At 42.1% G+C, this 18,224-nt stretch overlaps 1 protein-coding gene across 23 annotated transcripts in view; it reads left to right on the forward strand.

The window, feature by feature from the left end:
• NEB (nebulin) overlaps window positions 1–18,224 on the forward strand; it is a 419,697-nt gene that overhangs the window by 145,391 nt on the left and 256,082 nt on the right. For all 23 annotated transcript variants that reach the window (XM_033944892.1, XM_033944897.1, XM_033944903.1 and 20 more), the window contains 9 exons: window positions 2,944–3,255; window positions 3,360–3,566; window positions 4,418–4,522; window positions 6,569–6,676; window positions 9,454–9,765; window positions 11,188–11,394; window positions 12,537–12,641; window positions 16,685–16,792; window positions 17,679–17,990. In XM_033944892.1, the coding sequence (XP_033800783.1) occupies window positions 2,944–3,255; window positions 3,360–3,566; window positions 4,418–4,522; window positions 6,569–6,676; window positions 9,454–9,765; window positions 11,188–11,394; window positions 12,537–12,641; window positions 16,685–16,792; window positions 17,679–17,990 (1,776 nt within the window). The remainder of the gene's footprint in view (window positions 1–2,943; window positions 3,256–3,359; window positions 3,567–4,417; window positions 4,523–6,568; window positions 6,677–9,453; window positions 9,766–11,187; window positions 11,395–12,536; window positions 12,642–16,684; window positions 16,793–17,678; window positions 17,991–18,224) is intronic.

Below are 18,224 nucleotides of genomic sequence, written 5' to 3' on the forward strand. Positions count from 1 at the left end.
TTTCTTTAATTAAAGGGCCAGTAAAAAAAACAGAACAACAAGAACAACAAATGTCTCTGCACAAAGGGCCACAGAAATTCTAGGTCCAGAAGAACATTCTTAGTGACCATTGCAACCTGATGCTGGGACTTGTGAAACCCTGCCATAAGATGCAAAGCATGAAAAATATCTCATTAATATATAAATTGGATAACAAAGCTTGCAGTGTTCTTGGAAGAATTACACCATTGTAACTGACATTATTTTTCCAGATCAGGAGCATTGGGCCACATTTGTTTGCCCCCTGCTGCTTGTTACCATCCCTATATCTGATCCTCCTCCTGATGCACATCTGTCTCTGATCCTCCTCCTGATATAACCACAATATCTGATCCCCACCAAGAAGGGACCCTATATCAGAACCCCCCCCCTACACACACAAAGGCCCATATACAGCAGCTTGACCCCTAGCAGTTGTACTGCAAATCTGTTGCTAGGGATTGCAGGTGCCATTTTCAACCTGGTGCTGGCAGGGGCAAAATCAAGTAATTATTGCTCCTGCCTCCTACCTAATAGACCCAGGGATTAATAATCTTGAGGGCCTATGGGAGAGTGGGAATGGGGCTTGAGAGGAGATGGGGGCCCTTTGGGGTGGGGTCTGCTATGAGGAGACCCCATGTCATTTCATGTCATTTATGCAAGACTTTTGTCTTTGTTTTACGGTGTGTGCACTATTTATTTCATAATACTACGCAATCAGCAACATTGCCTCTCTGAAATGAAAATTAAATCAAAATAAAAAGTCCTTAAAAATGACAGGGGAAGCTAATCTGAATGAAATTTTTTGCGCTGTGCATTCCTACCAAATGCTGCAAAAGGTTATAATAACTATGATGTACAGAAATGTAATACCCAATAATTGAACCTTGGTGTTAGTATGCCTCAGGGTGTACACTTCTCCCTCCGTATTCGCTGTGATAGGGGGATTGACAGAACCGCAAATACAGAAAAACCATAAATAACTTTTTCATATGTTATTCGCTGTTTTCTATTAAAAACCATCATGAATATAGTGAAACCGCAAATAACATGGTGGGAGACCTGGTCTGTTCCTGAAGGAGAGGCAAAACACGGTGAAGAAAGTGCTGGGAATCGGTGATTTTCTCTGTAAACGCTTGGAATCAGTGATTTTTCTATGCAAGCTGATGTAATTTGGGGGGGGGGGGGGAGGAGCCAGCAAGCTAAAAAACGTGAATAATTGAAACCGTGAATGCCGAAACCATGAATACAGAGGGAGAAGTGTAGTTCAGGTTTTAAATCTAGTTATTTGTCTAAGTTATCCTCTCTTATAATCAATCATCATGTTTTACTCTCACTGAGATGTAGTCCATCAGTTGTTTTAAAAAAACGAATGGAGAAGAGATGAGTAGGGGAAACCAGGAGATTTTGGTGGTATAGTTCCTTTGCAGCGTAGAGCACAGTTTTCAACAAAGTGATGCTTGGGAGGAAGTGATATCATCCTGAGCGAGGAAGAAGAGAGGAATTTGAAGTTCTTACCTGAGCAGGTACCTATTCTGACACAATCTAGGCAAAAAAAATCCACACAGAACTTACACACTAAATGGTGAAACCTTGTCCAGGATCACGATAGAACGTGATTTAGGAGTGATCATTAGCGATGATATGAAGGCTGCCAATCAGGTGGAGAAGGCTTTGTTCAGGGCAAGACAAATGATGGGCTGCATCCTTAGGGGTTTTGTCAGCAGAAAACCTGAAGTCATAATGCCACTGTACAGATCCATGGTGAGACCTCATCTCGAGTACTGTGTTCAATTCTGGAGACCACACTACCGGAAAGATGTGTTGAGAATTGAATCGGTTCAGCGAATGGCTACCAGGATGGTCTTGGGGCTCAGGGATCTCACGTATGAAGAAAGGCTAAAAAAACTGCGGATGTACTCACTGGAGGAGCGAAGAGAGAGGGGGGACATGATTGAGACCTTTAAGTATATCACGGGGCGTATAGAGGTGAAAGATGATATCTTCAGTCTTACAGGGCCCTCGGTAACCAGAGGACACTCGCTGAAAATCAGGGGAGGGAAATTTCAAGGTGATGCTAGGAAGTACTTCTTCACCGAAAGGGTGGTCGATCATTGGAACGAGCTGCCTCAGCAGGTGATTGAGGCCAACAGCGTGTCAGATTTTAAGAGAAAATGGGATATTCACGTGGGATCTATAGGGGAGTAAAAGTCAGGGAGTGGGTCATTGGTATGGGCAGACTCGATGGGCTATAGCCCTTTTCTGCCGTCAATTTCTATGTTTCTATGTTTCTAATCTGGGGTGAGAAGCCTCAGAATTCTGACAGTCAGCAGGGACCATAGCTCTTCTCATCAGGCTATGATCATTAACAAGATTTCGGAGGAATTTTCTAGAGCCGCATTAATGATGAAGCAGCAATGAATCCATTAATATCCCACAAGGAGACCCCTGTAGCCCGGGGTAATATTAGAGCTTCCTGAAAAAGTGGCTGGTTAATCCTACGGGATTTTCTATAACATAGAAGCCAAGGCTTATAGCCTCAAATCCTGGTTTGATCTGATCAACATTTTATTTCATTTACCCTCTCTTTTATAAAACCGTACTGTGATTTTTAGCGCTGGCCATGACGGTAACAGCTCCGACGCTCATAGAATTCCTATGAGCGATTGAGCTATTACCGCCGCAGCTGGAAGTTTTGTAAAAAGGGGGGGAGAGGGCTAATGCTGATAGATTGAACAATGACAAAATGGTGCTATGAAATGTGTTTGTAGGATGCTCTGATGTCCCAAGAGATGAGGTACTATATAAGTGAAGCACCATTGTCAAATGCATTAAATAAGAAACATTAGTAGAACATTATTTTTAATTTTTTAATCTCGTGCTCTGTTGAATGCAAATTGATTTTAGCCTATTCTGACATTACAGTACAAGTACAAAGAGAGCTATGAAAAGGACAAAGGGAAACTTGTTGGCCTCCGCAGTATTCAGGACGATCCCCTGCTGGTGCATTACATGAAAATCGCTAAGATACAGTCAGAGCGAGAGTACAAGAAAGATTATGAGAAGACCAAGACTAGGTATCAAACGCCTCTGACCATGCTCAGCGTCACGGCTGCAAAGGATGCTCAGGCAGCCATATCAGAAATTAATTACAGACATCTCATCCACAAATACGTTCTTCTACCAGATGCACAGAGCCTGCAACTGGCAAAGTCCAGGAACCAACTTCAGAGTGATGTAAGCTTTTATTTTCCTGCTGTGTCTTTCTAGTTACACCCTGTTGTCTTTGACTGCGATGGAATTGTGTAATCATGACTCTCTTTGTAATCCTACATTGATAGAATGAATATAAGCAAGAATATAATACTTGGTATAAAGGAATGGGCTGGGTCCCGATTGGTTCTCTTGATGTTGAAAAGTCCAAGCGGGCTTCTGAAATCCTGAGTGAAGCAAAATATCGTCAGCACCCAAGTCAATTCCATTTCACCAGCTTGACTGACTCTATGGAAATGGAGCTTGCCAAACAGAATGCACATGTTATGAACAAGGTAAGAAGAGAAAGCATTTTGAATCTAATTACTTGCCTGACTATCTGTGGGAGAGAAGAGCTGTAGTAGACTAGAATTAATGCTATGTCCAACATTGTTGGAGCTCTTAATCCGAACTGCACCCAACTGGGTTACCATAATAAAACATTGAATAATTTGCTGAACCAAACAGGTTTCCTGCCAGGCGAGCAGGGTAGGCTGTTTAACTAGACCCTTTCCTTTGTTCATATGGAGTACACCAGACACACTTCGGACTCAGATCCCCTCCAAAATTGTGGCACCCATGAATGCCTGGTGGGTATGCTAATGCCCCATCAGACAAAGTGGTCTGCTGCCCTTGCTTTCTCCTGTGCTGTCTGAGCAGCATGCTTAAGCTGCCAACAGTATGTACTGAACATGCATGGGAGGGGGCTCAGGCAGTGGATTGTTTTGGCTGATAGAGCTTGGGCATCCTTGCCAGCAAAGGTAAGATTTAACAACCCCAGGGGCGGTGAGCAGAGATGAGAGGAAATGTATGCCCCCCCCCCCCCCCAGTTTACCTCCTGCCTCCTCAACTAAAAATGGACCTCTACCTACACCTACACCCTTGCACTAGAATTCCATTCAAGTGTGTCTGCTCAGTCTGCTATCTTGATTTCCCTCCAAATGGCTAGATTTATATAAATTTTAGATTAGGTCACAAACATCTTAGAAAAAAAAAAAAATTCCATGTTTTAAAGGGAAAACTCAAGACTGTGCAGAATATATAAAGCTACAAAGGAGTTAATATATTCATGCATTAAATAATTATATAATCAAAATTAATTTGTGGTGACAGTACTGAACTTTCTTCGTTTTAATTTTTTTTACAGCGTTTATACATTGATGCATGGGAGAAGGACAAGAAAACAATTCACGTAATGCCAGATACACCCGATATCGTTCAGGCTAAACTCAACAAGACCACGTTCAGTCAAGTAAGAAACTTTAAAGCTTTAAAACTGTGTGGACCTCATTGAATAAAGAATTTGCCATAGGTGCACAGGGTAATTTTATAACCAGGTGCCAGATTTAAAAGACAAGTCGGTGTCTACTTAAGTAGGGTTACCAGATTTCTATGTCAAACAAAGAGGACATGTGGCCCCGCCCAGGTCCACCCACAACCTCGTCCCATTCTGCCCACAGCCACGCCTCATTCCTCACCCAACCCCAGCCCTGCACAAACCTTGTCTCTTCGGGACCACATCTGGAGGACATCTGCTCATGTGTGGATGCGACGTGATGATGTCACATGCATCTGTGCATGAATGCGACATCATCGCATCGCATTCATGTATGCAGAGATGCCCTCCAGGCATGTCCCCTGAGCTCCCATCGGCTTTCAAAACCCAGACAAACTGCCGGGTTTTGAAAACCCATCCAGATGCCCAGATAGTCCTCTAAATAGGGGACATATCCGGGAAAATCCAGATATCTGGTAACCCTATGCATAGGTGATATTTTTAAAAACATTAACTCCTGCAATCTATATAGGTCACCCAAAGCTGGGCACATAGGGCAGATGTATATTCTAAGTAATTAGTTAATAAGGCATCATCAATCAATAATTGATATTGATTGGCAGCCAATTGGACTACAGGCACATCTGCCCTAGGCACTATTCTATAACATCCAAGCCTAATTGTTATATTGCTCAGCTCCAAAAGGGTGCGGCTATGAGCGAATATGGGTGGATCAGGGGGTGTTCCCAGATGTTTGGCCCAGTATTATAAAATGCTATAAAATGTATGCCCAACTGCTCTACATTGGGCATCAGCATTTACACAAAGTTTTTGTATGCCTAAATGCTGACAGTGGTGTAGCGAGGGAGGGTGGCGCCCAGGGTGATGGTGCCTGACATCGCTGTGCATGCAACGCCCCCCCACACACTCTTCCCACAACAGGGAAGTGACATCAGAAGGGAGCCAAGGCTGGCACAAGCAGCAAGTGGAAGATGCTGCTTGTGCCAGCGAACATTTAAAGAGGTATGCGGGAGGTGGAGAGGTGCTAGTGCCCCCTGTGAAGATGGCATCCAGGGCAGTCCACCCCACCCCCCTTTACTATGCCACTGAATGCTGGTACTCAAAGTTTTGCATGAAACCTGCACTATGCTAGTATTTTACAAAGGGCGCTCTGCGTGGAGTGCCCTTTATAGAATCCCAGGTAGTGTGGATCTTCCCAGTGCCTATCTTTCAGCACCATTTATTGAAATTTCCTCTTAAGTGCCTATGGCCCTTATTTTAGATGTTCTATTCTTGTTTTTGATGTCTGAAAACTGGCATTTAGCAAGCCATATTGAATGGATGTCCAAATTCCGATTTTATGAAGCTGGGATATGGAATCTATAACTGCAGTAAGTCCTTTTGGAAAGAAGGCATGATCTAGGTGGAACTAAGGAGGAGCCAAAATATGGACATCCAACTCTGATTTCAGAAGATGTCCAAAAAAAATGAATTTTGTTATTTAGACCTAGTATCTGAAAAGTCCAGGTTACAGAAAGGTTTTCTGATTAAGCAGTTCTCTCCTGGAGGGACTAAGGGAAGTCCCTCCTTAATCCCACAGTAGTACTGCCTACACCGAATGTGAAACTGGCAAGGGATATTAGGTTCCTGACAGCTTCAGGATCTAAGGATGTTGCACTACTAGGCACTTCTTTTTGTAGAAGGTAAGCAGTATCCTAATGCATAGCCATAACAAGCTTCTTCATGGTCTCAGTGATCTTGGAGATATCGAGGTGGGGTAGAGGCGATCTAATTCACTAAGCTTTTCTTCCCAAGAGACAGAATGACCAAAAAAATGGTAGGAAGTCAAACCCAAATTGTGATGTTAATTTCTTTATTTGCTATGTAAACTCAAAATTAGGATGTAGGTGGTTAAGAAATAGAAGAAATAAGTCAACTTATTATGTCAGAAAGCATCTTGTGATATTCCACTATAGAATAATATAATGTATGAATCATACAATCTCATATTAATCATTGTAGAAGCAATACAGACTTGGATGGGAAGAAGTCCTAAAGAAAGGCTATGACCTGAGACCAGATGCCATGTCAATTACAGCAGCAAAAGCTTCCAGGGATATTGCCAGTGATGTAAGTAACAGTTCCATTTCTGTGAATAGAACACTTACCATCATCACTTGAAACTCAATTTCCATCAATTCTTGCAGAATAATAGCCTACTTTTGGCTTTTTAAACTGATCTCCAAAATGGTATATCACTGCTTTGTTCCAAGGACTGTGTTCTCCCGTGGAGGTGGTGGAGATGAAGACTGTATTTGAATTCAAGATAGCATGGGACGGGCATGTGGGATCTCTTATGGAGAGGAGATAGCAGATATTGTGGATGGGGACTGGATGGGCCATTCGGCCTTTATCTGCCATCATGTTTCTATCTTTCTATGACTGCTGTTGTTGCTGATCCTCCTTTATTTGAGCAAAGATACTTGTGCATGATGCAGATAGAACTCTTGGTCCATATAGGGATAATTCTATTACTATATGCTTATTTAAGCACCCAGAGGTCATCTGACTGGTGCATATTGTATCAAGGAAAGTAGCTGCCTACTTTCCTATATAAAATACTTAGGTTCGAGCACATACCTCGTGTACCAGCCTTAAAGATGGTCTAAATGTTCACATATAGTTTTACAAGATATGCACAGAACTCCCGTCCCCCCTCCCCCCCAATATTCAGACCATGGAAGATCACCGGGAATCTCCTGAGGTCCACGGTGATATCAGAAATTCAATGCTGGCACCATATGTGGTGATCAGCATTGAATTTCTGGTTTATTTTTGGACAGCTGAGACATAGCCAACTAGGCCAATATTCACCGGCTAGTCAGCTAAGTCTTAATGGCCAAAGATGGACCACCCTTTTAGGTAACTCTTTCTGGCCGCCAAAGTTAGCTGGTGAGCTGCTGAATATTGGCAGTGACCGACTATGTCACACGACATAGCTGGTCACTAACCAATCCACTAAGCTGGAAATTCTACTAAGCTGGAAATTCCACTAAGCTGGAAATAGTACATAGCCAGCTATCTCCTGTTGAACATTGTTGGATAGCTGGCTATGTACTATTTAGCCTCCTGGGAACAACTCCCAGCTGGCTAAATTGTGCTCAGTATTGGCCTCACAGTATAGTATAATTGATTTGCAAAAATGTGTGTTTTGCCCAGACCCCAACCTCATCTGCAAACCCTGTGCTAGCATAAATATGCATGCAGTTATAAAACAGTGCTTAGATACAATTTTGGCATGCACAGTGCATTCTGGTTAAGTGCAAAGGCTCCAGACTAGAGGTCTGCATGGGAACGGGAATTGCGGGAATCCCGTGGATCCCGCGGTGGTCCCGTGGGAATCCCCCCTAACCCACGGGACTCCCACGGGGACCCCCCTCTGGCCCACGGGACTCCCACAGGGACCCCCCTCTAGCCAACGGGACTCCCCGGGGATGGAAGGCTTTGGAATCAGGATTTGTCCATATAATATAATGGACCCATCAGCCTTAGTAAAAGAGGGGGTATATAAGTTAATTACCTGAACATAAAACAAAAAAAGGGTTCCACCAAAGAGATTCCACAAGGAAAACAGCAGCGCAAACACAAAAGAAACTGTGGAATTGATGATCCTGTCAGAAGTAATTGCTGGGGGACGGGTGGGGATGGAGGTAATTCCTTGCGGGGATGGGTGGGGACGGAGAGGATCCTGACGGGGATGGGTGGGGACGGAGAGGATCCTGGTGGGGACGGGCGGGGATGGGTGGGATTTCTGTCCCTGCGCAACTCTCTACTCCAGACTGAAGTTTCATGTATCTGGAGCATGTACATAACCAAAATGTTTGTATGCTCCACTATGCCTTGCAGGTGATGAGAAAAACAAATTGAAAAGGCCCAGATAGAGGTGCTGTTTATTTGTGCAGTTGCTCCACCACTGCTACAGCCGCTCAGTCACACAGACTTTTAGGGGCACATACCTGCATGTTCAACAGGTTGTGCAACGTTTGAGCCATTGTGCCATTGGCCACTCAGTTGCACGGGCAAGGAAGAAATAGCGGGCACCCCTCCTCCTTCACTCTTAGCCACATGTCCCATGCAGCTGCACTTCACAATGCTGCATATCAATGAGGGAGAGAAACAGGACTGCCTCCTCCAACCTCATTGGCCCCAGCTTCATGTTGTATAGTAGAACTGCCACACCACTCAGCACTTCTACTCCATAAAGCCAATGAGGTTAGAGGGGCAGTCCCTCCTCTTTCCTTTCTCGCCTTCATTGGCTCTCTGCATTGTGATGCACAACTGCACAGCTTGTAGGGAATTATAATCTTGTGGCGCTGGCAGTGAATGAGGGAGGGGGCACCTAAATGAAGTGATGTTGAAGGATCGAGTCATTGCATTTAAATAGTGTGCTTATTACTGGTGTGCCAAACTGGAGTAAACTTATATTAGAATGAATGGGAAAAATTTGGGACTGCAAGTTTCCATTGCAGAAAAGTGGTGTTTGTGACTACCTGATGTGCTCTTAATTGGAGTGCGGTATATGTGCAAATGCGGATAAATTCGCATGCATATGCTAGCATTCTAAATATTTACGTGCAAAACTGGCACATAAATATTAGCATTTACTGTATGGAATTGCCCTACATATGTACAAATTCTGAATGAAATAGTCAAATTTGTAGAGCTATAATTTACTCAACTACGAAATACTATTGCAATAAAGATATTTTCCACAGATGCAGGATAGTATTAAAGCTCCTTGTTGAACAAGGCACTACGTGCGATCCATGATTTCTGTGTAGGCTGAAAACTAGAAACTGCTGTTATGTTACCTTTCTGATTAAAATTGTGCTTTTTCTGAATTTTAGTACAAGTACAAAACAGCTTACCGCAAGCAACAGGGCCATCATGTTGGATTCCGCAGTTTGCAAGATGATCCAAAGTCAGTGTGGGCTATGTATGTTGCTAAGATCCAGAGTGACAGAGAATACAAGAAAGATTTTGAAAAATGGAGGACCAAGTTTAATATGCCAGTAGACATGCTTGATATTTTATTGGCCAAGAAGTGTCAGACATTGGTCAGTGACATCGATTATAGACATTACCTGCATAACTGGACCTGCCTACCAGACCAGAATGATGTTGTCCATGCCAAGAAAGTTCATGACATACAGAGTGATGTGAGTCTTCTTTTCCTTGAAACTCAAAAAACAGCAGTTTTTATTGGGGAAATGAAGGTTTATCAGATGATAAATGCCAATGTGAGTGTCTGTTTGTACGGGTGTTACTATCTCTTCCCAGTGGCATAGTGAGGGTGGGAGGTGCCCGAGGCGGTTGTACCTCACACCCTCTTCTCTTTCCCCTGCTCCTTTCCCGCTCCCTGCCACACATGTACCCCTTCCCTTACCCCGTACCTCTTTAACTTCACCGGCGGGAACATCTTCATCAAACTGCTGCTTGCAGTGGCCTTGGCTTTCCTTCTGACATCACTTCCTGGTCCCACAACCAGGTAGTGACATCAGAGAAAGGGCCAAGGCTGGCACGAGCAGCAGGTTGGAGATGCTGCTCATGCTGGTGAGGAGTTAAAGATATAGGTGTGGGGGGGGGGGGGGGTAGGGAAGGCAAGTGCGGGGCAGGGAAGTAGTGGGGGGATGGAGAAGAGGAAAAGTGCTGGCTCACTCACCAAGATAGTGCTCAGAATGGTCCCTGCCCCTCTTTACTACACCACTGCTCCTCCTCAATGCTGTGGTATTTCCTCTTTCCCTTCTTCCTTATTTTTCCCTGGTCTGACATCTCTGTTACCTTCCCTTCCCTCACCCCCATGCTCTGGCATCTCTTCCTCCCCCTCCATGGCCTGGCATCTCCTTTCCTTCCTCTCTCCATGGTCTGGCATCTCTCTTTCATCTTCTCTTTCTTCCTTGGTCTTCCTTCTCTCTCCCTCTCCCCAATTGGGTGTATCATCTCTCAACCTCCCCTCTCCTTTCCCTCCCTCCCTTCCTCTTTTTGTCACCCTGCAGTCGACAGTGCAACATTCACAATTCGCTGCTCTTGTCGGCATTGGGCCTTTCTCTCTGCCGGGTCTTGCCTTTGCAGAAACAGGAAATAGGCAGGACCTTGCAGAGAGGAAGGACTGACGCCGGCAAGAGCAGTGAATTGTGAATGCTGCTGCTGGGAAGAAGTTCTTGATGCCATCGCTGGCCTTCGAAGGAGTCATTGGAGCACCCCCCTTATGGGCTGCATCTGGGGTGGACTACTCCCCCCCCCCTTGGTACACCACTGTTTCCCAGTAAAGTTTCAGTATGTGGCTGGAATGATGTGGCCATTGGGTAATATGGTCCATTAATTATTAGCTTATCTTTTACTATTATTGGTTTAAAGATTTCAAAATAGTCTCTACAGAGAACTTAACCCTATTGTTGTCCTAGAAACTGTAGATTACAACTTTGAGATATTCAAAGGCAGGAATATATTCTATTCATATTTTTAGAAACTGGACTAAAAGTAACAGAATATTAAATTGGTGTGAGGAAGGTAAAATTAAATAACCAAGGAATACTATTTGATACAGTAATTTATTTTAAGCATCATTTTGTTTGTTTCAGATTTTGTATAAATCTGAATACAATGACTACATGAAAGGTATAGGATGGATGCCGCTGGGGTCTTTGGAAGATGAGAAAAATAAGAAGGCTATGGAAGCAATACGCGAGTCGAAGTACCGCCAGCACCCGGACAAATTTAAATTCTCAAGACTCATGGACTCCATGGACATGGTTCTAGCTCAAAATAATGCTGTAACCATGAACAAAGTAAGTAAATAACTTTGACATGTCCCATTTTAATTGGCACAATTACTAGGATTCAAGAAGTCTTTGAACTTTGACACTACATATGAGGGCTTGTGGTTATGCAGAAGGAAATTAGCTTCATTTGGATTAGCTAGATTGTATAAGCTCAGGGCAGGACTCATTTTAAACATCCGCTTGTGTGGGTTTCAAACATTATTATTACATGTTGTGATCCATGCCACACCTAGATAGCACGAGAGTGTGGTTCAAGCATGGAGAGAGAGTGGTTTGGGTAGAGGAATACAAGTTGCTGAGAAAAGAAATCTAGACGTCAGCAGAATGACACAGTGACAAAAGTCATCACTGTTCCCGTCCCTGCAGATAACCATGGGAGGTTGAGATAGACACTAAAGAATGACACGGGATTGCCTCCTTAGATGTGATTCTGGCACCTTTTTTTTAGGCGCTTCAAATTTAGTTATTTGCCGTTTCAAACGGCATTTCCCTATTAGCATAGATGCCGGTATATTAAGCCCCCGCATGGACCGCTATAAATGCCGGCTTTTTCTGATGATAACTCGCAATTGGAAAAAATGTGATCGACTTAATTTTTCTTTTTGGTGGGCGAGCTTATGCTTAAGCTATAGGTATGAGAAAATGAATGCTGACATACTAGGACATTCTAAGATATTTAACTTAGTTTGGAGTCCTTTGACGTCTTTTGTACAATTGTTATAGTTCTTTTATTCTTCTTTTTGCTGGTATAATTCAGACACATCCAGGGGGGAGGGTTATATCTTTAGTGTTATTCCTTGATGTAATTGTGGGGCGGGGGAGGGTTTATATTGTTGCACTGCTACTGATTAAATTTAAGTGCTTAGTTGTTATTGTTACTGATATGAATATTGTGTTGCACTTTTTGTTATTAATGGAAAATCAATAAAGACTTATTAAAAAAAAAAAAAAAAGCATAGGCACCGGTAGGGCAGTTCCTGGCACCTAAGTTAAGCTGCCGTTTTAGAATTTCCCCCATTGGGCCGTATTCATCATGGTCTTCCAAAGACACAGAACTGGGGAATGACCTTAGTAAATTTGTCCTAAAATGGGGAAATCCCTTTAGCATATTTTACACAAATACTGTATTTTTTCTTTTCTTTTCGTAGAAACTTTACACAGAAGCTTGGGATAAAGATAAGATACAGATTCACGTCATGCCTGACACACCTGAGATCCTACAGGCTAAGGTTAACTTAATCAACCAGAGCGATGTAAGTCAATCTTCAAATTATGTGCCGAGGTTTGAAATGTTATTTGACACACTTTTAGCTTAAACTATGAAGAGACCCTTCTAGAACTCCTGTATTCACAATCTATGTGATCTCTGGTTAGATAGTTTATAGGTGCTGCTAAACAGTGCTGTGGAGCCTCTTTTAAATTAGATGCTTCCAAATGGGATCTTTTTTGATAGGGAATCATTCAATGAAAAGACTCGACACTGCAGGCGTTTCAGTACTTAAGAAATATCTGCTTCAGGAGTCTAAAAACAAACCAAATAAACTATTTACATACAAAAACACATATACAGACATGAAAAACTATGATTGCTTAAGATGAAAAATATTATTACATAAAATGAACAATATAAATACAATACGATACAATAAATCAATTTCTAGACCGCATAACCAAATAGTTCTAAGCGATTCACAAAAGAGTAATAAGGATACAGAAATAATCTAAATGAAGAGATCTAATTTGTGGTTCATAGACAATCGCGCGCGGACAAAATCACGCAGACAACCGAGCGCGAGACAACTGAGCGCAAGACAAATGAGCAGAAGAATATTGAGCGTTAAGACAAGTGAGCGCATTGTCTGCGCGCGATTGTCTTGCGCGTTTTTGACCTGTCACCCTAATTTGTTAAAGAGATGGGTCTTTAATTGCCTTCTAAACTGAAGGTAAGAGAGAGACAAGGGGCACAAATGCCTGAAATAAACATAGTCCAAAGTCAAATAAAATATATTAAGGAACTTTAAATAAAATGTTTAGATTAGATTTTTTTTTTTTTTTAAAAGAAGACATAAAAGCTACTTGAATAAATACTTGCTCGGAGTTAATAGATACCTTCACATATGCAGGTGGGACAATTATCGATTCCGTATTAATAGACACTATCACGATATATAGTAATTCCCAGACTCGCTTTGAAAAAAAAACCCCATTTGCTCTCATATAAAAAGAAGGGACAATAAATAAATCAGGATACATTCATTCAGGCAGAACATTTCTGAAACAGAGTCATCAAACACCGAGTGATGAACGGTGAGGGGAGCAAGCAAAATGAGAAAGGGAAAAAAGACATTCCCAATCCATATGTAAAAGCCAACAGAGGCATGTAACAAAAACAGAACATACTTTGCTCATGGAAGATCCTCCTCTGTTTCTTGCCAACTAGAGTTCCTTTATAGTGGCACCTTTAAGTAAGACCCCTAACTACTGTAGATCTCAGATGACGAACTGGAACAATCAGTTGCCAAGTTGCTTTGGCCTAGCTCTTTTAGCAGCCTTGAAGGGTAAGAGCATTGAAAACAACATGGTAACGGGGGGAGTGAGGTCAGCAATGGAAGATAACCCTCTCTCATCTCTGACATCCTGTGACCGATTGGCCACTGTTAATACATGCAAAGAGACATTTTCTGTATTTTAGGACAGGAATATTTATATCTTTATGGCACAGTAATAGTGGGGTTCTTGCCCAGGAAGCATTGGAAATATATTGTTATTCTCAAATCTGTAGACTTTTCAAGTCCTATAAACCCGTGGGTCAATTTTCGAAAGCACTTGTCTGGATTACAGCGTCTGCTCTCCAGGTAAATGCTGCAGACCAGGATATTCAGAGGCACTATCCAGATGGTGCCTCTGAAAATCCTTACAGATCAGCTCGACACTATCAGGATACTGCCAGGACAGATCCAGGGTGGTGCTGGAACACATCCGGATAGTGGCAATATTCACTCTACCATCCGGGTAAATTATCTAGATAACTTTGGACAGATACAAATCTATCTGAGGTTATCAGGATGGCAGACTGAATATTGCCAGTATCTGGATAAGTTCTGGCACGATCCACTTTATCCAGATATTCAGGGCCGGACACTATCCAGGTAATGGTGCTGAATCTCTGGATACTTTTTGACTGTTTATGGAAATGTATTGTTACTGCTTTGAGCATTTCTGTGAGGATGCAGATTAAATTCTAAACAAATAAAGAAAGAACATAAGAATATAAGAATACCTTATTAGGTCAGACCAATGATCCATCAAGCCCAGTAGCCCATTCTCACGGTGACCAATCCATGTCCCTAGTACCTGGCCAAAACCCAAAGAATAGCAACATTCCATGCTACCGACCCAGGGCAAGCAGAGGCTTCCCCCATTTCTTAATAACAGACTATGGACTTTCCCTCCAGGAATTTGTCCAAACCTTTCTTAAAACCAGCTATGCTATCTGCTTTTACCAGAACCTCTGGCAACGTGTTCCAGAGCTTAACTATTCTCTGAGCGAAAAAATACTGTAAGTATTAATAACAGGATATAAGAGGCTGTTTTGGAAGAATAATCCAACTGAAATCACAACAAATGTTAAAATAAGTTTACTATAACCACTGCTGAGTAAGGGGCCCATTTACTAAAGAGCGTTAAAATCAGGACATAGTGGGAACTATATTTATACTGTGGGAGGCAGCCTGGCTACCTCTCTTAGCTGGCAGTGAATCTGGAAATTCAATGCCAGGGCTGTATCTGGCCACTGGCATTGAATCTCCACTTTAAGCATAGGCGCTGTAGAAATAGCTGGATAAGACAATATTCACTGACTGGCCGTCTAAGTCATAAGACTACAGATAGACCGCTATTTAGGCGGGTCTATCTGGACATGTGATGAGGGCCAATTCACTTGAAAAGGAGGTGCTACTCAAAATGATCACTGGTAAAAGGAAGCAGGGGGACCAAAGGCCCATTGAAGAATGACACGGGAATGAACATCAAGCAGTTGAAAGAAGCTGTGAAAAACGGGGAAGCATGGCGAGGACTGGCCTACAAAGTATCCAAGGGTCGGACATGAGTGAATGGATAGCAGTAGTAATCTGGCCACTAGACTTAGCTGATCTGGCAATGAATACTGGTGATGAGCAGCTGTGGTGTGCGATGTAACTAGTGACCAGGATATTTAGTGAGAGATAGCTGATTATCTCCCACTGAATATCGACATTTAGCTAGCTGGGAACCATTCCTGGCCAGTTAAATATTGCTGAATATCAGGTGGAGTACATTCTAACTTGGAACTTCCCCATGCATTAATCCCAGATTCAATGCAGCACGATTTAAGACATTTTTGAATCATTTATTTTTCAGGTTATATACTAATATTTACATAAGCATGCATTACCTGTAAAAGAATTCATGCTGGATTAGTTATCCCCTCCTGTTAGGAAGCGCTAAGTGTTCTGGTTACTGCATGCGTTAGCTGGCTATCACTTTCATGCCCATTCTTCTCTCCGAAAATATATATTTTTTAAACGGCATCCTCCCTCCCCTAATTCCAATATTTTGGAACTTCTCGAGTCCTGATACCACCAGGTCCACCCAAAAACTTAAACTATCCTTCCCCTCGCTAAAAGGTATCCTCTATGCGGGAAAATTGGGGAAATCTCTCTCTTCTTCAGAATCACAGGGCTTTGGAATAATCTTTCTGCCCCACTATGGAATCTGGGCTCCTTCCAACTATTCCGAAAACACCTGAAAACTAGGCTATTCACAAAAATGTAATGCTCTCTTCCCCTATACTCAACCTCCAACCCCATTATGCTGTTCCTTCCTATATTAAGTTCTATAATTATGGAGAGGATGCGGTATATAAACTTAAGGTTTAGTTTAGTTTAGTCAATTTTCTATACCGTTCTCCCAAGGGATTTCAAAATGGTTTACATGAATTTATTCAGGTACTCAAGCGTTTTTGCACGAGTTAGACCACACTACCATGCAAAATACTGCAAAATGCTTTAATGCGTTTCATGGTAGCCTGTTTCTTACATGCTTAAACACACATTTCATAAAAGGGCCCCTACATTCTTATTGTGAATGGGATAAATGTAATGTCTGATAAGTGAACTATTTCTGTGAGATGAAGTTCATTCTATACTGTCTGGAAGAAATGTGAAAAGAGTAAAGCGCAGATCTACCTTTTTACATCTTTTCTTGTAATAATACTGAGCCTATATAACAATGGAACTTTGGCTATTTTTTCCAACAGAAAATCTACAGGTCAGGATATGAAGAACTGAAGAAGAAGGGCTATGATTTGCGCCCTGATGCCATTTCAGTTACAGCGGCGAAAGCATCCAGAGACATTGCCAGTGACGTAAGAGTCATTCCATTGTCCAGTTTATTAGCACAGGGTGCTAGACACTGCATCTAGCTTCCTAACCTGTATACTGAACTCATGTTTCGATATAGACTGTCTTCTGCTAAGTAGTTTAAGAGGTTATACAGAGTAGGCCACAGAAAAGTAGCCCGCCTCTTAAAGATGGTGTTCTCCTTGGAACAGCGAATAGAGATTATGGAAGGCTACATGCCAACAATAATAATAATAATAACAGCTTATATACCGCAGTACCGTGAAGGTCTATGCGGTTTACAAAAGATTAAGCAAAGGTACAAATTGATTGACTTCAAGAGGGGTAGAAGAAAGAGAATTAATATGACAGGAAATTCATTGTTGAGGAAAAAGTGATCAATAGGACAAGTTAATCGCTATTGGGGGGAGAGAGATGAGTGGATCAGTTGTCTAGATGCTTTAGGAACAGGTGTGTTTTTAGACGTTTCCTAAATTCCTCATAAGTAGTGGGCGAAAGTAATTGTTCTAGGTCTTTACCCCATGATGCTGCTTGGTGTGAGAGAAGGTGTTCATGGTGTTTTTTCAGTTTGCAACCTCTCACTGGGGGGGGAACCGAAGTTGGAATATGAGCTTCTCTTGTGTCTGTTGGCTGAGAAGGAGAAAAGGTCAGTAATGTATTTAGGGGCAAGTCCGTATAATGCTTTAAAGTTTAAAGCAACAAGTACCCAGGAACAAAACCACCAGCTAAACATTGTATTCAAAGTCCATCTACTTTTCTGTGGCCTACCCTGTAGTGTATTCATGTTTTCTTCCCTGGTGCTCTTCCTCTTTACGCTTAACACTGTAGAACAGAGAAGCAATTTCTGTGAAACCGAAAATGAGTGCTAATCAAACATCACTTCTTTTGCAGTACAAATACAAAGCAGCTTATCGTAAACAGCAAGGCCATCATGTTGGATTCCGTAGTTTGCAAGATGATCCCAAATCAGTATGGGCGATGCATGTAGCCAAAATGCAAAGTGACAGAGAGTATAAGAAAGATTACGAAAAATGGAGAACTAAGTTTAATACTCCAGTAGATATGCTGGGTATCCAGCTAGCCAAGAAATGCCAGACTTTGGTCAGTGATATTGATTACAAGCACTACTTGCACAACTGGACTTGTCTACCAGACCAGAATGATGTTGTACATGCCAGAAAGGCATATGAACTTCATAGTGATGTGAGTAACCTTTTGAATTCATCAGTAATATATTTACACTTTGCACTGTTTAGCTGATCTTTCTCATGCATTATAGTTATCCTGCAAAATAGAAAAGTATTCTTCAATGTTTTCCACAATGTAATAAATAATATTGCTACACCTATTTTGTGGAATGTGTTACTCATTGAGCTTTATTTCACTCGTAGATGTATTATCTTTTCAAAAACAGTTAAAAGTATACCTATTCAAACA

This window comes from Geotrypetes seraphini, chromosome 5 (genome assembly GCF_902459505.1).
Source record: "Geotrypetes seraphini chromosome 5, aGeoSer1.1, whole genome shotgun sequence".
Lineage (NCBI taxonomy): Eukaryota > Metazoa > Chordata > Amphibia > Gymnophiona > Dermophiidae > Geotrypetes > Geotrypetes seraphini.